The 23562-nt window shown below is 35.9% G+C and overlaps 1 protein-coding gene across 1 annotated transcript in view; it reads right to left on the bottom strand.

Moving 5' to 3' along the window:
* Positions 1–23562, bottom strand: part of LOC126971574 (activating signal cointegrator 1 complex subunit 3) — a 64244-nt gene that overhangs the window by 29860 nt on the left and 10822 nt on the right. Inside the window, exons 10-24 of the mRNA XM_050817889.1 lie at positions 22913–23099; positions 22487–22613; positions 20029–20203; positions 19146–19254; positions 17415–17520; positions 15489–15713; positions 14232–14321; positions 12427–12571; positions 10647–10783; positions 8826–9002; positions 6957–7182; positions 5834–5975; positions 3376–3487; positions 1395–1486; positions 84–160 (exon numbers count right to left, since the gene is read on the bottom strand). Of these exons, the coding sequence (XP_050673846.1) occupies positions 84–160; positions 1395–1486; positions 3376–3487; positions 5834–5975; positions 6957–7182; positions 8826–9002; positions 10647–10783; positions 12427–12571; positions 14232–14321; positions 15489–15713; positions 17415–17520; positions 19146–19254; positions 20029–20203; positions 22487–22613; positions 22913–23099 (2127 nt within the window). The remainder of the gene's footprint in view (positions 1–83; positions 161–1394; positions 1487–3375; positions 3488–5833; positions 5976–6956; positions 7183–8825; positions 9003–10646; positions 10784–12426; positions 12572–14231; positions 14322–15488; positions 15714–17414; positions 17521–19145; positions 19255–20028; positions 20204–22486; positions 22614–22912; positions 23100–23562) is intronic.

Below are 23562 nucleotides of genomic sequence, written 5' to 3'. Positions count from 1 at the left end.
TGCTCATTTGCCTTTTACTACAAAAAATACATTATTAAGGTACAACTGTATAGTCTATATAATAAAAATTATAATCTCAATACCTGTGTGAGGGGGATGAGTCTCCGGTAGTATTAAATGTTGGAATGTAAGCGGCAACACACTTTCCGATCCAAGCCATCTAAAAATAAACACAACATAAATATTCAAGATGTTTGACATCACCTAAAACCACTGTCCTCTACTATATACCACTCGACTGGCGGCTGTCAAAGTGCTTTGTGCCTGTTTGATATTCGCCATTTTGGCGAATGGCCATGTAGCGAGAGTCTGCAGTACTAAAACTAGTGATGACAACCTCAGCAAATATCAATAGATGGTGGGAAACTATTTACAAAAAAATTGTGTTTTTAATCGTGTTTAATATTCCTACTGGACAGTTTTTCTTATTTGCGTACATAATTACGCACACACTGTTTTTGTTCGGTGAAATACAAACTTCTAAAGGCACGCTGAGTTATAAACTTTGTCTACTAGCGTAATAGACAAACACTCTCCTCATTACGGGGAGACTAAATTTAAAATGTTCATGTGTGATAGTTTTACAGATGTGTGTTTGTGAAGTGTGTAGTATTTTGCTTTTAGACAAATGACAAATATTGATAAACGGCGTCATATTTACCTATACAATTTTAATTTATATTATCTTTAGAAAATAGAGTGTTTACTGCGTATATAAAATGCAATATTAAGTATTTTAGTGCACATATTCTACGGAAATAAACATTACGAAAGTGGTATTGAAGAGTCAGTATTTACCTGTGAAATGATTCTTTAGTTGGATTGATGCTATATGTAACAATACAATCTAACACAGAACACGACAACATTGTATATTTTAATTAATATCCGTTAAAACACAAAACAATAAAGATAATAACACTAAAATTAAAACGCGGTCCAATTTGACAGGAGAGTAATGGACACTAAATTGTTTAAAAACGGATTTGTGGTCTTCATCTATTCCGTCTCTTTCTCACCTCTAGGTTTTTATGTAAGGACAGTTTTCTCACTTTCATAGATTTTTTCTATTACGGTAGAATACTAAGTCTATTCGCTGAGCACTATATTTTGTGTGTCGTGGGTAGATTTGAATGAGAGATGTAACATTGATCGGGTAAAGTCGAGTACAGTCGACTAGGGGAGCAGGAACCGCGATGAGTCATAGGAAAAAAAACATGTGTGCAACTCACACGTGGGACAAATGAAACCTTCAAAAATTTGTTTGGCTTCAAGACGGTCAGCACTTGCTTAATAATTTAAGGTGTGCCTTGTGCATGAATCTCTAAGTCGATCCCAAAGTGATAATAGTAAATTAGGATTCAGTATAAAACAATACAATAATATTTACAAACCTTTCGGAAGTCGCTCGTATATAGTACTGTGGTGGTAGTGGTTCACATATGGGTATTGTTATCACCAGCTCTTGTGGCTCCCGCGTTATAACCTGCAATTCATTCAAATAAAGGTACAAAGTATTTGGCACAGGACTTCTAATCCGCAGCTATACAGTTATACAGGTTGTCCCAAAGTTATGGGACATGAAGGGAAAGTACCTTAAATATTGTAGATAGGGTATTTTACTGAAAGAAGACTATGTTATTTTTAAAAGTTAGTAATTCTGCATTCAATGATTTTCTAAAATAGACTTGCCTCGTCTAGGAATCGAACCGACTTAAATGTAAAAAAAAAAAAACAACCCTACTTTTATGATATGTAGATTGAGAAAGTAGTCAATTAAGTGGGTATTTTTTTGTAAATCTAATATCTTTAAATGAGCAATTCTTGTATATATATATATATTCTGAATCTCGGAAACGGCTCCAACGATTTTAATAAAATTTAGTATAGAGGTAGTATCGGGGGCGAGAAATCGATCTAGCTAGGTTTCAATTTAAAAAAATGTAGTTTTATCCGTGTTTTAATGAGAAACAGCTACAATAACATTACAATACAAAGGTATATTTCGCTACTAGATACAAGACTATAATAGCTCATTGGGTGATCCGGAAAGCAGAAGACCCCGGTTCGAATCCAGATGTCCATTAGTTTTTTTTTTGTTCAAGTTTTGTACATTCCTAAAAATCCGAGCAAGGCTCGGTCGTCCGGATATTTAATTAATTAAATGCTCAAAATGTGATCCCTCCTGTCTTACGCAAATCGCCAATCTTTTAATGAGTCCGCTGCCTTTTGAATTTCTTATCATTTTCTGGTGAATACTCGATATGATATGGCACAATTCTGTTTGTAACTCGCCCACATTCTCGTATCGCTTTTAAACTTAAAAAAAACTATGCTATAAAGTATTTTAATTATGAAGTGGGTACTTATTTACGAATAATCAATGCTATGGTTGAAATGATAATATCTCTACTTTTCGAACGTCGTCGACGGCAATAAATAACTTTCTTGAAATTTGACTCAAACATTTTACGTTGCTCCTTTCTTTTAAAATACTATGTTACTAAAGAATAGTTATTAGTTTTTAGCCATTCTTATGATTGGCATCATAAAAGTAGGGGTATTTTTTTACATTCAAGTCGGTTCGAGTCCCAAACGAGGCAAGTAATTTTTAGAAAATCTTTGAATGCAGAATTACTAAGTTTTAAAAATAACATAAAGTCTTCTTTCAGTAAAATACCCTATCTACGATATTTAAGGTTCTTTCCCTTCATGCCCCATAACTTTGGGACAGCCTGTATCATATTGAACCACAAACATTAATATTTCTCTAGATGTTATTTACGCAAGCATCGCCCCGCCAATGAGACCATACTTTTTGATTTCGACGCACACCCTTCAACATGCCAGTGTCTATATGTGTAACTATGTGGTTCGAACAATGGAAATAGAGAAAAAAAATGAACTAGCACTACAAGTTATGGAAATGTACTTTTAAATGTCAAGTTAAAAATGAAACTTTTATTATGCCAAACATTTTTCTCCTCGCAAGTTGAAAATCGCAAAAATGACTAAACGGGCATGTATTATCATTCATTCACTTCTTCTGTTTCTTTAGCTACAATTGGCTTTATTTCACTGGGACACCAATCAACATGCCACGTTTGAATCATAAATAATAAACATGTATATTGTTGACTAAGGTGCCGTCCATAATTTACGTCACACGAATTTCATGATTTGATGAACCCTCCTGTCTCTGTCACAGCTTGCCACATTTGTCCTAACCATCCCCCCTACCTTGCGTGATGTCACATATTTTTCAATTTTAAATCAAGGAATTTATTTAACATTAATTAACAGCAGCGTTAATTATGGATGACTAAGACTGTATAAAAATGATAACAATAACAAACTTTTAACAATATAACTTACTTGTTTCTTAGTAATGAGGAAATACTCGTGATAGTACATAATATCGCTCTCGGGGTCCTCCACCCATATCCAGAACGCTTCGGGTGCCTTCCCGTGGAACTTGTCATTCCATCTATAGATAAATAAATAGAACAATTTTTACAGTTGGTAACGAACGAGTGCAGTTTTAAAATATATTTGGTCTCTACGTCCTAATCTCCACTCTTGGGATTTAAGAAAAATAAAAAAGGTTATCTAAAATCCGACAACTATTTTATGGAAGAATGGAGGACAAGCGAGGGTACGTATTATATATATGATGTTAAGTGATCACCGCCGCCTTCTTTCTCCTGCCACACCAGAGGAATCACAGGAGTCTTGCCGTCCTATTAGAAAAGTGTACCCGTTTTTTTTTAAAGCTACCAGAGTCGTATCGTCCTGGCAACACCACACAAGGAAGCTCATTGTGTTCGTTGAAAACCGCACTGTGGAAGAACGTCACACATCCAGATGGTGGGGATGATATTATAATTTGTGGCGCGTCGATAATGGAATTCGGCGGCAGGTATCAGGTCAAGCAGCTCTTTGGAACACTATCCGTGATAAATGCGGTAGAAGGCACAAAAGCACTAGATCCCCAACAATTCGAGCAGCGTGGTCAAATAGTTTTTTTTTAAATAAAAATAAGGGACGAGACGAGCAGGACGTTCAGTTGATGGTAATTGATTCGCCCTGCCCATTACAATGTAGTGCCGCTCAGGATTCTTGGAAAACACAAAAATTCTGAGCGTCACTACAATTGCGCTCGTCACGTTGTGACCTAAGATGTTAAGTCTCATTTGCCCAGTAATTTCTCTAGCTATGGCGCCCTTCAGACCGTAACACAGTATTGCTTACACATTACTGCTTCACGGCAGAAATAGGCGCCCATGTGGTACCCATAAACAAGCCGGCATCCTGTGCAAAGTAGCCTCCCACTGGTGAGTTAAAGCTTATACTAGAGTGCGCCAGGCCAGAGGTGTGTCAGTGAGATTTGTGATGCCCTACGACTAGGACCATACTGTACCATTGACGTACAATAAACAACTAGACTCAAAATCACGCTCAAAAATTAGCTCGAGCAAAACTCTGCCTAAAAGTCTATTAGGCAGAGTTTTCATTCAGTAGTGTTTTGACAGCGCTTAGAATACAACGCCACGCAATGACAAAGTGTTAAGAGAAAAACTGTCGTAATAACAGCATATCCAAACATATAAAGAAGGATGTGCCGTATTTCAGTTAAGTGTCCCTTTAAATTAACAAAATTATGTAATTTAACTTGACATTTTTTATTATTTTGTTAAAAAAATAGATTTCAATTACTGAAACAAAATACATCGCTGAGACGGGATGTCTCTTTCGCACAATTCGCACCACCGTCAATGAGCTTCTTATGAGCGTATACAATAGACTTTGAACATTACTGCCACAAAATAAGGTGCTTATCTGAATGAATATGTTAATGTTAAAAGTTAATACGCATACACAACGCCACTCGGACATTTTTGATGACCTTTTAATAGGCGATTGTGTGTTTAGATACGTACTATAGACAGTGCGTCAATGACTGGAACTGATAAATTTAAATTCAAATATTTTTATTCAAAATAGGATGTGACATCATTTATTGAAAGTCAAAAACTACCACCCATTCTAAAACGAATGCCTCAGACCTGAGAAGAATGGGCGCAACAAACTCAGCGGGATTTTTTATATCGAACAATTAAATCTAGTATTCAATATCCTGAGGGCGGTCGCTCCATTCCCAATCTGTGGTATCATTAATAAAGTCATTTATGCTATAGTGTCCTTTACCACACAAACGTTTTTTAACAATTCTTTCGAATAACGCAATACTTTTGTTTTGAACATTTTCTGGGATCTTGTTCTTAAAGCATATACATCGCCTCACAAAAGACTTACCTACTAACTCAACTTAGCCGAGTAGTAGGCATTATAATTTTATGTCTGTTCCTGGTGTTAACATTATGGTTATGACAGTTTCTAGCAAATTCACGTGCCTATGAACATACATTACATTATCAAGAATATTTATTTTTTAAATTTTTGTTAAAGTGAAACTTTTATAACATCGTCTCAAACTTTTTCGTCTGTGTGTTGCATGTCGCATGACGGTCAGGCGGCGCCTATAGTTCTCATATTGAATGCAATTGCGTTGGGTGGAAGAGTAGGTTCGAACACTTGATAAAAGTTTTTTTATTTTATGAAAATGTAAAGCATAGTATATAAATTTTTTTTCTTGCTGATATTAATACCTATGTTATTTTGTGAAAAAAGTTTCACTTGCATCGTGGTTTTATGAAGCCACACAGTTGCTTTTATTGAGTAAGAAACAAACAGTTTTTTATAAAAAATAGTAGTATATTAAATAGATATAATGTACTAAATAGTGTAGATCAGATAATATAATGCAACTTACTTGAAATTAGGTACAATAGTCAGTCGTATTCGAAGCACAGTCCTAGTGATGGGGTGTAGAGATGCCTCCATGTCGAGCAAGGGGAATTCATCCGCACATTTCTTGACGTGGTGGGCCGCCTTCGGATTGCGTACTAAGTCACCTAAACATATTATATAAAGTTTAAGACATTTTATCATAAAACTAGCTACGACTCGCGATTTCGTTCGTATTTCTCCACATACAAAAAATTACAGCCGAATGAAGGTGCTGTAATGATTTATTGTTAGACTTAGTCATTTATTGTTGTAGCTTTAGAAGACTATTGCTGTGTGAAGCTTGTTATAAGTAATTATATTATTGTTTTGTGGTGGAACCACTAACATTTCTTGCCTTGGAGTAAAGCTCATTTCAAAATCTAAATAATTGTAATAAACATCAACATTTAATCATTAATAAAAAAAGTCTAAAAAACTGAAAAACACTCTGGTTGAAAAGATAATGGTGGAAATTTTATGAATTATATAAATTAACATAAATCTTATTTTGTGAATTGAAAAATGTAATGATTTTATCACATTAATGTATTATCATCGGCGCTCGATAAATCTCCGGACTATGAACGAAATCTAGCCGTTTAAAGTGGGTCAACACTGCGCCCAAATTAGTCAGTTACAAACAAACATACATACAGGTGAAGCTAATAAAAAGCGTGTAAAAATACACAAATACACTTTGTCCATTTTAATATTTTAATTTATAGGTTTCAACCTTAAAATTTTGTTGAATTCCGGATTAAATAACATATTACACCTTATTTACAAATTAGCATTTATTTCTACCGATTATTTGTAATTTGAGGCACAATCGTAGCTATCGTTATGTGTGGCACATCACTAAAGGGGGCGGTACTCGTACTAGAAGTACAATATTATATGTATGAAATTTTAACTTAACCAATACAAAATATGATGGACTGACAAAAAATTATAAATAAAATGGACAAATAATAATGTATATATTACATACTCTTTGATAGCTTTCATAAAAAATTTGTAGAACAACGTAACTCTATATTCTTCTTAGTTTCTATAAGAAATAATCTATATAGTAGTTCAGTTGATTACCTACATAAGTAACTTACCAACTTCCCTCCAATCCATGTCTCTTATCTGGTCAGGCTTTAGCATAGGATACTCTAGGTGCTTCAGTATGTCGTTGGGGAAACAGTTGAACTGTCGCATGTCACTGTAGAAGTCCCACAGCTGCAGTTCCATCATCTTCGCCATCTTGAGGTACAGGCCCGCCATGTATGCGTTGTTCTTACGCAAGGTTATCTCGAATAAGGCACGCACTATACGAACTGCATTCTGAAATGTCAAAGCTCGTACAAATTTTACGGGAATATTTTGAAATTCGAACGTTCCTGCTTTTACTCATAATTAAACATGCATTCAAAATAATTTTAACTAAACTGACTGACTGACTGATATATATTTTTTTATTTACGGTATGTGTGAATTAATGCATACATACATACATACATAAAATCAAGCCTCTTTCCCGTAGGGGTAGGCAGAGACCACTTATTTCCACTTGCTACGATCCTTACATACTTGTTTCGCTTCGTCCACTTTCATTATTCCTTTCATGCATGCTCTCCGGTTTAGGGTACTCTTGACCTGGCCTTTTTTCAAGACTTCCCAGATTTGATCTTGAAACGTCCGCCTAGGTCCAAAACTTTCATTCACACTGGCCTTATACACTATCTTCGTCAATCGTTCTTCATTCATTCTCTCGACATATCCAAACCATCTCATTGATGCATGATACTGTATTAAACTTTATATATGAACTCAATAACGATTACTATGTTTTTAGTTATTAATTTACTTTTTTTTGACTTACTCGTGTAATTAACGAAGAAGTTACAACGACTTGAATATTTTGTTCTAACATGCCATCGGACAAACCTCTGTGGTTTTTGTCCTGTTATATAATAATCAATTGTAATTCTATTTTACATAATAAATAAAAAAAATGTAGAATTAGACATATTTTCTACATCCAGCACCAAGCTATCAATAAGTTATATAATAAGTTTTTCCAGATAAAAAAAAATATTGTAGGTAAGATAGTTTTAAAGCGTAATATTACGTCCTAACAATAGTTTTATTATTTATACACACCCAGACACACACACACACATACAGAGTGCACTTTTTGACGTTTCGGTTCATATTGTTAACCATAGATTGTAAATTGGTTGCCTACAGGACAGGCTACGCCTAGTGTACCAAATACATCATATTTGTGATAAAGTGTCTGTATATAATAAGTAAATAATAGTATAAAATACTAATAAATAAAATTATTTATATGTGGGAACTTTTAAGTAGCCAGCAATAATTTTAATTATTTCATAAATTATCATAAAATTTAAAATAAAACTGTTCTATTTATTACAAGAAAAAATACACGTTTCCTCTTTATAGTATTCATATCTGAACCCGAGAGCTCCATATAAGATTTTTATAACACTACAAATAAGGGATTGCTAGTAACTAATTCTAGTAGGCTTCATAAGATACATAATAGCTTTAAGGGTAAATGTATACACTTTTGTAATGTACCAGCCACTGTTCAGGCATTATATATAAATAAATTTAAATGTTTTATTAAAAAATGGTTTTGTCGTAAATCATACTACTCCACAGCTGAATATCTAAGTGATCCGACAGCCTAAGACTAGATTATGATTATTTTATAGCATTAGCAATGACAGTACAATATTGTATTTTTGATAAAAATAGCGCAAAAAAAGAATGCTGGGAGAGTTTCTTGCGCCGTTTCTTCTCCCAGAGCACCATCTGTTTCCGTAGCGGTAGTAGTGTCTAGTATATTAGAAATGACATCAAAAAGAGTTCTAAAGGAATCAATTTTGAGAAAATAAATGCCTTTATGCCCTTAAGAGTTCAGGGTACTACTAGCATAGAGGTACCTATTAACATACCTGACTAATATAATTCAAGTCTGACTGTAATGAGGAAGCGTTGACCCTCCCTCTCGACAGATAAGTCTGCAGCAAGATATTTATCTTCCAGTGTATATCCTCCGGCGGGTCCTCTATATGCAGCTCACAGTATTGGTCTTTTAGATTCCATAATTCAGTTATTTCTTCCTTCCGGATCTATTACAAAGAAGATTATATTATAAACGTTATGTCGAATTTTTTTTGGACTACTGTTGATAAACTTATGGTACACGAGGACGTGATAATCGTCGATAGGAAAACAGACTAAAAAATAGTAGTTTATGTGTACATAATGAAGGGCATTAAATTGTTTATGCTTAGTTATATACAGTAAAATACATTACTTAAACTACCTATATATCATAGGCCTCCATGATGCAATGCATTCAGGAGACGTATATTATGACCACCTTACATTTTAACCGGTACTGTCAGTTTTGTTTAATTCAGAGACAAACTAGAGTCATCCCCAACAGATTATTCGATATCTTACATACGTGCAACATTTGTCAACTAAACGTTATCTTGACTGATATAAGAATAGAGTTCAAATCAAATTTATTTGTTTTACAGAGATGTCCGAAATCTTAACGAACTAATATTATCGAAATCGATATAGTTATTTAGCAATTATAATATTTTTACACATAAGAAAGTAGTAAATTTTTATGGCGTTTATAATGTGCAGTTCTTGAACGCATCATGGAGGGTTTATGATATATTTGAGTATATAAAATCACTTTAAAAATAATCTGATTAGCCTAAAGTCAGGTATATAATTTCGCAATGCATAGTCATATCGCGGTGGGAAGGAACACACGGACCTGATTGCTAGGAAATGACATACTTATTGTCTCGAAAAATATTGCAGACACGTTATTAGGGTTACATAACGTGACATTCTTTTTATCCCGAAATTTTTTATAGTTCTTGAGGGAGCGCGGAACGAATTTTAGGTCCATAATGAATGCGACGCTATGGAAATAAAAAAATCAACTTAGTGGTTCTCGGAATGGCGTTGAATGAATTTAAGGATTCCTTGTGGAATCCAAGATGGATCTTTAATAATATAATTACCATTGGAACAATATGGGTATCCTTTCCAGGGTTGTCAGGGTTAAAGGCTAAGGCTACATTGTTGTATCCTACAGAAGGTAGGCATGGTGGGCTATTACAAGGTTAGAAGAGAAGTCGCTTTAGCTATATATTTATTAAAAGTAATTAGAGGTAAGATACACAATCCTAGGCTCCTGGAGTTCTCTGTTCTCATGTTCGCTGAGTGAAATCACAAGAGCTGCTTATTGTACCGTGTGTTGTTAAGTTTATGTTCGATTAGAATGACATTTTCGAGTAACATAAGTGTTTCTTTTTTACCAAATATGTATTGTACAATAATAGATAATTTTATATGTTCTATACTCTGTTGCATTAGGTTAAGTCGAACCTGTAATGATAGTGTTGTTTAATAAGCCGACGCGTAAAATTATGATTTTTAAAAATTCTCCAGGGAATAGAGAACAAAATTGGGGTCATTTCTGAAATCAGAGATGGCGGCCGCTTAAAACTAACATTATTGTTATCATTATGAGGCTATTGAGATTGAAATCAAAATGAAACATTTAGCGCAATAATATCTGTGTTTTAGGGTTTTGTCCGTCCATATAATTAATCGTGTGTCTTACTGTCTGTAAGCCTAAGGTACATAATATTATGAGATCATGCCAGCAAGCTACTTATAATTTAGTTTACTACATTTTTCATTGGTTTTATGTTTATAAAAGCTAGTTATTGTATGCATACCTTCAGTTGTTGAAAATCAGAGCATCTCGTAAGCATTTCCAAGACGTATCCTTGAGTCATTGACTTGCGTACCATAGAGTTGAATACCTCCATCGTCTCGCAGGTTATGTAATAGTGGCTCGCTGTTCTTCCTAAATCTATGGAAGTAAAATAAAAATGTTGTTTATTATACAAATAAAATTTGTAACCAAAATTTATGAACGATGCAGTACTCGAACCCGCGACTTCTCGGGTTCCGTCCGAGCGCTCTTACCAACAGAGCCAACCGTTCGAGTAACGCATGGTTCGTAAATCTTGGTGTGTCTTGTTCAACTCTAATGTTGTGGCTCTTCCATGTGGGAAGATATAGTAACCAATTACGACTCCAAGTAAGCCATTGTATTCATCATGCAACTTTGTCATATTAACGTGTGTCTCGTCAGTATGTAAACAGTACATTTGATTGGTGACTTACGGCCGTTCCCAATATACTATCTACAGATGGAGATAAATTACTACCTTCTACTGTCAGTAATTAGCTATCAATAATATCAAGCTGTACCAATACACCCGATAAGTCATTCTTATCGCCTTATATTGGGACGCGTGAATTGCAATTTCCATACAAACTTCTATCGCTGGTAAGCTATAGGTCCTGCCATTGACAGAAAGCGTGTACGGATAAGGTGAGTTACCGTCGGTAAGTTTTTCGGGACAAAAAAGTCAACGATAGTTACGATTTTTATCTCAAGTAGGCCACAACCGGATAGATAGACTGAATATTGGGAACGGCCGTTAGTGTCTGCCTGGATGTGACGTCACCAAGATGGCGAATTTCGCGCAGGCGTAGACACTTAAATTGTTAACCTATAGACACTCATAAAGACAATATCGAAAAGGATCTAAAGGTCAATTAATGATTTATAATCAGATTAAAATGAGGTATTAACTTAGCATCACGTTTACGTGTACATAAAACTTGTTTTATTCTCTCTGTGTGTATGTATATATATTATTCTAAATTACCTATAATATGTCAAAAGTGAAGCGCCACTCGCGAGCGTCCAGAGAACTAATTTTGACGTATAATGCCTGAAGTACTTTTATATTTTGAATTAATTTCGTTCGTTTTCCGTGTTATTTATACTTCAGGAATCAAGGTAAAAGAACACAATTTTTTTGTAAATAGTTTCCCACTATCTATGTTGTTCACTATGTTGTCAACAATAGTTTTAGTACCGCAGACTCTCGCTACATGGCCAACAACACGAAACTGGCGAATATCAAACAGTCACAAAAGCACTTTGACAGCCGCCAGTCCAGTGGTATATAGTAGAGGTCAGTGTTTGTAAAACATAATATTAATTTTATGATGACGCACTGCTAGGTCATAATTTACACAGGCTTTTGTACTTTTTATTTATTTTGATATAATAATACAATAAATTGAAACTATAGCTCATATAATATCCATAGCGGCGCCTAAAACTGAATATATAAAAAATTTAAAATTATTTTATCCAGATGGTCTTTCTATAAGAGATAATAAATAAAAAAATCAAGACGTATCCCAGGCTCGAACCTGGAACCTACTGCACAGAAAGCATCGTGATAACCGCTGTTCCACGGCAACTGTAGTGACTGAGGCGAAATATCTATATACATCTAGTATGGGGTTTGTTAGGATAATTTCGTTACGGAATTTCTGGATTCGGTCTCCACGCTCAAGGCCCGCGATAGAACCTATGCAATAGCTTAAAATTATTATTACTAGCATTGATCAAATATGTATTAATCGCACCAGTAACGTTGAGGTCGCCAGTACGCTCGTTGTACCGCAACATTTGCGTCTTATCAAGTGTCATGGCGGCGCTCGTTATCAACTCTCGTCGTTTCCCTTCCAACATGGGGTCTTCTTGGACGTCACTGTACGTTAGTCCATACACCTGAATGTAAAAAAATGTTAATAACTATAATATTTAATTCCACATTTTTTAAATATATGTCGAAGAATTAGAATATTATAGTAATATGGCCTGTATGATTATACTCTATTCTTTATATTGTGGCTGAACTGATGGCAAACGTCATCTGTTAAAGACAGTTCGAAGCTGTCACTGTCATATCCGTTACGTGCGTACGTCAATGTCTATGACATGATTGTTATTATTGTCCATCAGTACACAGTAGAGCGCTCATTTAGAAGCCGCATTCGTCTTCAAGCTAGCGCCCGCACCGGTCGTGCGCACTGATCGACTTAAAGAAACATTGCGGATAATACCAACAACGTGACGGCAATTAACAATTATTTTTTGCTGACCCCGACTTTATTAAGGTTTAATTTGATAGTATAATAAAAAATGAAATTTTTAACGAAAAAGCGTGACAGTCAGAAAAACATTGAAACAGTGAACCATTCTACAGGTCAAACACTTTTTAAAATAGTACAAATATCTCTATGATATTTGTATAGTATTTTCTTTAGTATCACAAATTTCACATTCTCTGGGATGCCCGCGGTTGAGGATAAAACACTAACAGTTGAATGTTTCTCGTCTATTTGTGGGCTATTTAGCTGCCTTAGGCCCGGTATCCACCAAAGCGGAGAGGAGAGGAAATGTATTTTGATAACTAATCAGATTTCGTTATTTCCACATATCTCCGCTTAGCTTCCGTGAAAATGGATCAAGCGGAACAGAGATGTCTCATTTGTCTAAAGAATTATGTGCCGCGTCGAGCGATCAATCGCCCCTTTCCCCGCTGCCTTCTGTCCGCGCCTCGCATACCCGAAAGCGTTGTTGTAAGCACAGCTCACATCTCTTATTTTTTTATGGATAAGGAGGACAAACGAGCGTCCGGGTCATCTGGTGTTAAGTGATCACCGCCACCCACATTCACTTGCAATACCAGAGGAATCACAGGAGCGTTGCCGGCCTGTAAGGAAGATGCTCGCGCTTTTTTTGACCATTGACCATTTTACCCATGTCGTATCGTCCCGGAACCACCGCACAAAGAAGTTATTTGCGCAGCTTTGTAGTACGTGGAAGAAAGCTTCTTGAAAACCGCACTGTGGAGGACCGCCACACATCCAGATGGTGGGGATGATATTCTAACTTGTGGCGTGTCGTGGTGCGAAGGTGGAATTCGGCGGCAGGAATCAGGTGAAACAGCTCTTCGGAACACTCCCCATGATAAATGCGGTAGAAGACACACAATGAAGCGACGTCTCTACGCAACGCCAAGTGATCCAGCCGTTCACAGAGTACTGGGTCCCCGACAATTCGAGCTGCTCTGCGTTGCACGCGGTCAAATGGATCGAGCTGATACTGGGGTGCGCTAGACCAGAGATGACAGCAATACTCGATGTGTGGCCGGACCTGCGCTTTGTAGAGCGCTAGTATGTGGGCCGGCTTGCCTCTCCGCATTGGTGGGTAACGGGCCTTAAGAGTTAAGTTTACGTGTGGTCACACTTAAAATTTACATATTTTCTTTAATATAATTCAATCCTCCATATAAATAATAATAATAATGAAGAAGAAGAGCAATTTTACGGACCACATCAAATATTAGCGTCTAATCATTTCTTTTTATTAAATTTCTCGATACCTGTGGATTGATCCTCATCCGAACGAAGAGATAGGTGTAACTCAGCCATTCCACTGCCTCGTCGATATTTGTAACTGTGCCCAGCGCCACCTTTTTGAAAAAATGGAAAACTATTCATTTCTATAGGGCTACAATATCAAATTGAAGACATTTAAAGCTTAGGTAATTTATGCGTCTTGATAGTGACTTGCGAAACCAATAAAAACAGGCGATGAATATTAGTTTAGTGTGCGTGACAAACTACGTCTTACACTGGCGATTTGTATGACGTGTGCATGAATTGCTCAAAATAGAAGTTAGTTTTAAATATATTTTTTTTGACTTTTTCACAGCTTTCATATTCTATCTCTAGACGCATTAACAACCTAAAAATTAAAGATTACCGAAGCACCAGATGAGATATTGTATTGGTGCTTTAGAAACTATATTCTAAAGATATAAAAGCACTCAAAAAAACACTTTTTAATAAGTTTTCATAAACACAAATATTTTCGATAGTTTTATTAAATAAAAAAAATTATGTTACATTTTGGTCCCCCTAGATACTTCCCCATTGTGCCTTACAATTGTGCCTTACAAATAAACTTGGTATAAAGTTATACTTGAGTATAACAGAATAAACCAAGAATATGCATGCCCGAATAAATCAGTCCTAAGCAAAATGTTTACAAATAGACATTTTGCTTATGACTGATTTATTCGGACGTGAAACGTTGTCTGCTTTTATTTGGCTTCACAATCGGACCACATCAGAATAATCATTGTATTGACAGTGTTGTCAGCGATATAGTCAACGTTTTGCAAATTCTTGGTTTATTCTCAGGTATTAACTTTATACCAAGTTTATTTGTAAGACAGTAGATGGGTTTATGTTTTTATAATAATAATGATCACTTTGTCATTGCGTGGCGTTGTATTCAAAGCGCGGTCAAAACACAGTACCTAAAGCTCAACTGTAACATATAAAACTTTATCTAAACCCATAATATGAATCCTCTATAAAAGGTTCTGAAACAGTTAGCTTACTGCTAACATTAAAAAAGCCAGTCCTAGTAACCATAACATCATCCAAAGGTGTGTTATTATGAAAACGGATGATATTATGTTGTAAAGAATTTCATTCATTTGGATGATGTAATGGTTATTAGGACATTACATGTTTTAGAATCTTTAATAGAGGATTTAAAGTAAATGTAATTTCTATTGTTAGACCTGTTTACTACTCGGTCAATCAATAACACTTAAACAAATAATCACCTCAGCATTCAAATTATCCGCAAGCAGATTGATGAAGTTGCTCTCAATTGGGAATTGGTTGGTCATAGTCTTGAGATAGTGCGACAGTTTGTCGTGCGTTGTAATAATGACTCCCGTGCCGGACGAGTCGAACTGCGGTCGACCAGCTCTGCCGAATATTTGTAGCACATCCAGTATACTGAGATCGACGAACGTACCATGACTCTGGTCGTAGATTTCTGTGCCCTGAAATGGAAACCAAAGTTTTGGGTGAAAAGATCCTAAAAATAGGAAATCACGGCAATTTACTAAAACTTTTACAAATTATAAATGTGGAATCGAATGTTTTGGGTGAAAAGATAGAATTTACTAAAATTTGTTATGTTTTTAAAGTGATATCTCACTTCTAGGATTAATACACAAATAAAATTTATTTTATGAACGATGCGGGACACGAACCCACGACCTCCGGCGTTTCGTGCTGTAGCTCTAACCATCTGAAATTACTAAAACTTTAACATATTTATAAATGTGGAAAAGATAGTTTGGGGTGAAAAGATCCTAAAAAAATAAGAAAACACGACAATTTACTAAAACTTTTACATAATTATAAACGTGGAAACCAAAGTTTTGGGTGAAAAGATCCAAAAAAAAATAAGGAAATACGGCAATTTACTAAAACTTTTACATAATTATAACTGTGGAAACGAAGGTTTGGGTGAAAAGATCCTAAAAAAATTAGGAAACACGGCAATTCACTAAAACTATTACATAATTATAAATGTGGAAACGAAAATTTTGGGTGAAATGAACCTAAAAACACGGCAATTTAATAAATTTTTTACATAATATTATAAACGTTTTGAAGTATCATAATTAGTCTTTACGCGCTGTTAGCGACGAGTAACTACATATTATCTATATATATTTAACAGATTTACACCTATATATTGACTCATCACAATATCTCTGGAACCATAAGGCGCAGAGAATTGAAATTTGGTAGGAACATCCCTTTCTCTGAGTAGGGGTCAGCTATCAAATTTTAAGAAATTCCATCCGCAAGAGTTTTTCTTATAACACAACGTCTGTCGTGTCCGCTAGCCAACATATATTTTTGTAATAAACAAGCATTTAATAAATGAGAAATTTTCAATTAAAAAGAAGTTTATGTTCGTTCCTTGTGTTAACATTACGATTGTGAAACAATTTTGTAAATCGTGTTTTGTTTTAGGCGGACAGAGACTTAAATAGTTTTATTTAATCTATGATAATTGTAGTACATGAGATGATGTGTCTGTATGTTCATTAGGTAATGAACTGTATCATCATTATCAGCCGGAAGACGTCCACTGCTGGACAATTGCCTCCCACAAAGTTTTACCACGACGCGCTCTGCGCTGCCCTCATCCAACGTATTCCGGCGATCATGACCAGATATTGGGTACATCTTGTGGGGGCCTACCAACACTGCGTCTTCCGGTACGTGGTCGCCATTCGAGGACATTACTGCCCCAACTGCAATCTGTCCGTCGACTCCATTGTCCATATGTGCCCTACCCAAGGCCACTTCAGTTTCGCTATCATTTGGGCTATGTCGGTATATTTGGTTCTCCTACTGATCTCCTCATTTCTGATTCGATCGCGCAGGGAAACTACGAGCATAGCCCTCTCCATTGCCCTCTCAGCGACTATGAGCGTTTTCATAAGGCCCATAGTTAGCGACCACGTCTGCGTACCGTAAGTCATCACTGGCAACACACCCTGGTTGAAAACCATCGTCTTCAGGCACTGTGATATTTGGGACGAGAAGATTTAAAGAGCTTCCCGAACGCTGCCCATCCGAGTTGGATTCGACGAGTGACCTCTATCGCGAAATTGGACCTGCCTAACTGGATTGTTTGTCCGAATAAATGAATAATAAATCAACTGTTACATCTTACTCACTCTAATAATAACGGCGTGTGCGGGCAAGTTGACTCCCCATGCTAGGGTCGATGTACATACCAACACCTTTATGTAGCCTTCCCCGAAGTATTTTTCAACCATATTCCTGAAAAAATTATCGTAAACATTAGATACTAAACGTATTAAAAAAATCACTTATTTAACATTGACAGCAATACGTGACCGATTTTTCTACAATTAGATGGCGTGTCTCTATTCAAATATTTGCATCCAAAATAGGATTCAAAATCACCTATTGAACGTCAGAAACAACCATTTATTCGAAATAGTATACCTCAAGACCTGATAAGAACGGGCGCAAGACATTTAGCGGGCTATTTCCTTGCTTTGTTCTTAATTTAGTTACGAATATTTGTTAGGTATCTTCCTTTAAGTGGCGTAGAGTCCTCAGGGAGATTCAAGGGGCGAAGACCTCTAGTAAGAGAGACTTAACTCACTCCGTTCGGTAGTATTGGCCTCAAACCCAGTAGGATATGTTGGGTTTTCGTTAGCCATTTGGCATTTGGTTTATAGCTCCAATTGTTCCTATCCAGGAATCCTGGATCCTTGGCTTATATGTATGCTATATATATGTATATATATACGGGAAACCAGGTGTTAAGTGATCACCAATGCCCACATTATGTTGTAACACCAGAGGAATCACAGGAGCGTTGCCGGCCTTAAGGAAGGTGTACGCGCTTTTTGTGAAGGTATCCATGTCGTATCCTCCTTGAAACACCGCACAAGGAAGCTTTTTACACAGATTGGTCTTACGTGGAAGAAATAAAATAAGAAGAATAAATTATATTACAATTACATACAAAATATATAATTAAGAATCAGTTTTTTAATGAACGAACTTTCTCACGCCACAAAATCTAAACTAATATTATAAAGAGGAAACATTTGTGTTTTTGTATGTATGTTTGTATCGTTTTCACACAAAAACTACTGGACCGATTTCAAAAATTCTTTGCTGCAATCACTGATAGACAAAGGCTATATTACTTTTTCAAAAAAATAGGGATCCCCAATAAAAATGCAATAATATAACCCAAGGTGTGAAAAAATTAGTCCTAAATAATCTGTCATCGCGTGCGCTGCGGAAACTATTGATGATAGAAGATTTATTGTAATATTATAGGAGTTAATTGATATGCATATTATGTTCACATATATTGTGCTAATTGTATTACAGTGTATCTAGTTTATATATAATATTGATTGTAGGTATGTCGGATTATAGGCTGGTGTATCGAACACATATGTAACTATCCAATTATATACACGTGGGATTCTGTAAATGGCTAGCTATGACTATTAAGATTGTTTTGTAATGTTATGAAAGCTGTCGAATCTCCTAATATATAATAAGAAAAAAAAGAACAAAAAATGTACTACAATATTTTTATTAACATCTACAAAAAAGTCCGCGACACCATAATTTGCCAAGTACTGTAGTTATGCCAATTACATGATATTTTTAAAGACCGTCTTAATACCTGTAAAATACTTTTTAAATTATTAAAATCGGAACAAACCATTGAAAAGATATAACGAATATAAAAATGGAAATAATGCAATGATAAAATAATAACTAAGAGAAACAAAACTTATATGTGAACAAAATAAGTCTATAGTTCGACTTAGTAGACTTTCCACTACCACTAGATCGGTATCTACGCGAGTGAAGCCGCGAAATATTGCTAGTATAAGATAAAGTAATACCGATCGCTCCTTAGCATGCCGGCGTGATGGCAGGCGAATCCAGACGCAAACAGCTCGCTTAGTTGTTTGTTGGGACTGCTTGCGATGGATTTCTTAGCCTTCAGGAAACCTGAAATTAAATTATGTTAGCTTATTACATCAAGATAGAGGATGTTCAGCTTCTGTAGTCTGCCTTCAGCGTATATTGTGATACTTCGGCCATGTTGCACGCAGAGAATCGACAACCTTCAGCTTTTGATGGTGACGGGGAAAATAAAGGGTAAAAGACCTAAACCTAAAAGACCTAAAGGTCACCCTAAACTGAATCTGAAGATCCCTATAAGCGCTGCACTCCACCAGGCGACGGAGCGAAACCGATGGAGACAGCTCGTAGACCAAATGAATATGAAGCACGATCCTCAGCAGTGAGGGAGCCACTACGAAGAAGGATTATATTCTCGAACCGTTGCTGTCCGCTTCATATGCTATTGAAACTAAAAGACATAAGTACAACAGAAGTACATTCGTTTTAGATCCTCCACCATAAAAAAGGAATGATTGTATTTATTTTTTATGAAAATAAGGGGCGAAACGAACATGACGTTCTGCTGATGGTAATTGATACCCCTTGCCCATAACAATACAGTGCCGCTAAGGATTCTTGAAAAACCGCAAAAATTCTGAGCGGCACTACAACTGCGCTTGTCACCTTGAGGAATAAGTTGTCAAATCTCATTTGCCCAGTAAATTCACTAGCTACAGACCGAAACACAGGAATGCTTACACATTACTGCTTCACGGCAGAAATGGGTGCCGTATATAAATTGTATGAATGGAAATTTAAGAATAGGCGTCTGTTTTTTCGGTACATTTAAATACTTAAATAGCAGTTGTGGATACCAACCAGCAGAATCCTCCGGTTCAAAGTATTTGAGGTGTCCCTTCTTCTGTGCCAACTCTTTCAATACCATGGCGGTCTGGTGGGTAGCGTTCCGTGCGTGTACAAACACCATCACCTGGTGACCTTTCTGCACCATGTCTGACGCTTTATCGTAGCAGATCTCGTTCATTTGTTGCATCTACAGAATATTTATTGAAAAGTGTTATGTAATTTTGAAGTATTCTCGACACATGTGCATACAGCAGGTTATTAGTAAGTATTAGGCATTTATAACTTTAGTTGGAATTATAAATGCCGGGGGTGAAAACATGGATGCATCGAATCAAAATCTCCTTCTATCCCTTTTCTGACATTAAACGTATTCTCTACAGTCCCTTTTCGCATATATAATGTGGTTAGACATTTATTAACACATTTTCTCAACCATTGTTCAATCAATAATGATCACTTGTCCAAGGATTAAACTTTTTTCATAGATTTAATTTCCTTTTTTTTTACGCCATCGGCTTGTTTCAACACTTTTATCGATATTTAGCGACGCAAATAGTACAACACACCTATTATTAAAACAATAATAATTAAGATTAATAATTTGACTGAAAATTGGTTCATAAATCATCGTTTGATAACACTAGCTGACCCGCCAAACGTTGTTTTGCCATATAAAGTATAATTCACGCGATAGTTTTATAAGTAATAAAATATTGCCTATATTATAGCCTGTACATCATTTTGTTCTATTGTCAATAGTTTTTGCAGCGCACGCACAAAATAGGTTTTCGATTTTACACCTTGTGTTACAAAATAGCAATTTTATAACGGATCAAAACATAGCCTTCCTCGATAAATGGACTACCCAACACTGAAAGAATCACTCAAATCGGACCAGTAGTACCAGAGATTAGCGCGTTCAAACAAACAAACAAACAAACAAACAAACAAACACTGCAGCTTTATAATATTAGTATAGATTGTGATGTGAAATTATTGTTAAAAAGCATTTATCGTAAATGTGCACTTGCGCTGAGCCCTACTTCAATTTATTGCAATTCCATAAATCCTTAAATATAACATTTGGAGTAAACACGGACGAGTAAAAAAATAAGGACTCGGGTGTTATGTAAGGTGACACCTTACATAACAGGGAGGCACCATAACAAGCCGGTAAACGTGTAAATACTTAGCCCCACGCATACACTTACACTAACACAAGCCGATCGGCCGCCATTATGAGATTTGCCATCGTCTGTGACAGATCAGTTTGCGTCGCAATAAAATATTTTAAAAATGCCGTTGTGCGTTGTTTAAAAGTGTAAAAACAATAATATAAAAGTATTTGTGGATATATGATTATCTAAGGGAGAAGACATTGTGTAACTGGTATACCCAGTAACCTCACACACACTAGCATAAAAGGTGCTTTTCTTGCTAATATCACGGCGCGGAGTCCTTCTATTATGGATACCCAGTTTGGGTGTTCCAATCTAGTCTGAACAGGAGACCGTAGTAGGGAGACCATATTTTTATTTATTTTCGTTTAAGTCGTTTAGGCAATCATTTATGGCATAGTAGCACTTTTCTAATAAAAAGTTTTTTCGTGTTTTAATAAATTCATTTTCGTTGTACGTTGTTCATGTAGTACTCAATTTTGATTGTGGGAGGTTTAATTTATTTATATATGTTTCGGGAAATCGACGGGGCTTATTTTCTTTTTTTGTATATAATTGTGTAGATTTCTTTTGACAAATTTGCATATTACGATTTACATAGAATTTTTAATTTTTTGAAATGGGTTAGAAATGAGTCTGTTATTTTTATACTGACCAGTATGCGTATGCACTTTTTGTAATATAAAGAGATCCTGGGCATTTGTGCTGTTTCCCCAGAGAATAACACCATTCCTCAAAAATGCGTAGCCATAAGCATAATACGCGGCTAGTGCGGTTTTTATGTTGGTAGTTCTTTTTAGTTCTCTGAGTCCATATATAAATTTAGATAATTTTGTTTTTGTTTTTTCAAACACAGTCACACTATCGGCACGCTAGGGCCGCGGCATTCGTGCTCGAGCTGTCGTACGGTAGGACCTCTCTGGGACGGCGTTACGCTACCCGTGGAATATGCTCACTGTATTACTGGACGGGAATAATGGGAACCGAGCATTATACAAATTAATTTATGAACGATGCGGAAAACGAATTTGGTTACACATTTAAAAGTGAGTTATCTAATACTAAATGTAAACTACAAAAAAATTGTTTTTATTATGTTCAGCAGGTCGGCAACATTCTTACGCGAGAGCATAGACCGGTTTCTTACCAATAGTCCAGGTTCGTCTTTTTTTTATCACAATAAGGGACGAGACGAGCAGGACGTTCAGCTGATGCTAATTGCACAATTACGCTTACACATTACTGCTTCACGGCAGAAATAGGCATGGTTGTTGTACCCATAATCTAATTACCTGTCGTAAGTATGCCATCCCTCCACCACCGACATCCTTGACTCCAATGAACTGCTGCTCAAGTGGCACCGGTCGGAAGCGAGAGTCGAAGTAGAATAGACCGATGTTTGGATTCACTCGAAGGAATCTAGGAGAAAAGAAAAAAAAATGTTCATCAGACACGACAATTTATTGAATTAGGCGGTATTTTGCGGAACTTGATAATCATTCAAATGTTATGAATTAATCTACCACAACACACGCTATACATCTATCACTGATTTCTAAATCTATAGATTTTAAAATTATAATTATTAAATAGTTTTCATGTCTCATTAAGACTAATATTTACAGTTCAATGAACTTTAAAAAGCACTGCTAACTCATACTATAAACAGGATCGAGTATTCTAGAAAATTCTCCTTATTTTTTCAAACAATGTTTTACCTAGCAACGTCGACATAGTTCGGCAGTGTTGCCGAAAGTCCAACGATCCGAATCATGTTCTGTGTGGACTCCACTTGCCGCAGGGTCCTCGCTACGATTGCCTCTACTATCGGACCCCGATCACCGTGCAACAAGTGAACCTCGTCGATGATCAGCAGTTTGACAATAGACGCTAGCTCTGTGTCCGCTGTAAATTAATGATTATTTTATTGAATAACTAGCTGACCCGGCAAACGTTGTTTTGCCATATAAAGTATAATTCACGCGATAGTTTTATAAGTAATAAAATATTGCCTATATTATAGCCTGTACATCATTTTGTTCTATTGTCAATAGTTTTTGCAGCGCACGCAAAAATAGGTTTTCGATTTTACACCTTGTGTTACAAAATAGCAATTTTATTACGGATCCCTAATTTTGAAAAAAAAAACATAGCCTTCCTCGATAAATGGACTACCCAACACTGAAAGAATCATTCAAATCGGACCAGTAGTACCAGAGATTAGCGCGTTCAAACAAACAAACACTGCAGCTTTATAATATTAGTATAGATGAAAATAATCGCTCCATTTGTCGCTTCTACTTGTTAAATTTATATCTACAATAACATTATGGTTGTATTGTCAGTGTACTTCCTTGCTACTAGTGTC

Source organism: Leptidea sinapis, chromosome 2 (genome assembly GCF_905404315.1).
Source record: "Leptidea sinapis chromosome 2, ilLepSina1.1, whole genome shotgun sequence".
In the NCBI taxonomy this organism is placed as follows: Eukaryota; Metazoa; Arthropoda; class Insecta; order Lepidoptera; family Pieridae; genus Leptidea; species Leptidea sinapis.
This window is presented reverse-complemented; position numbering and strand designations above follow the sequence as displayed.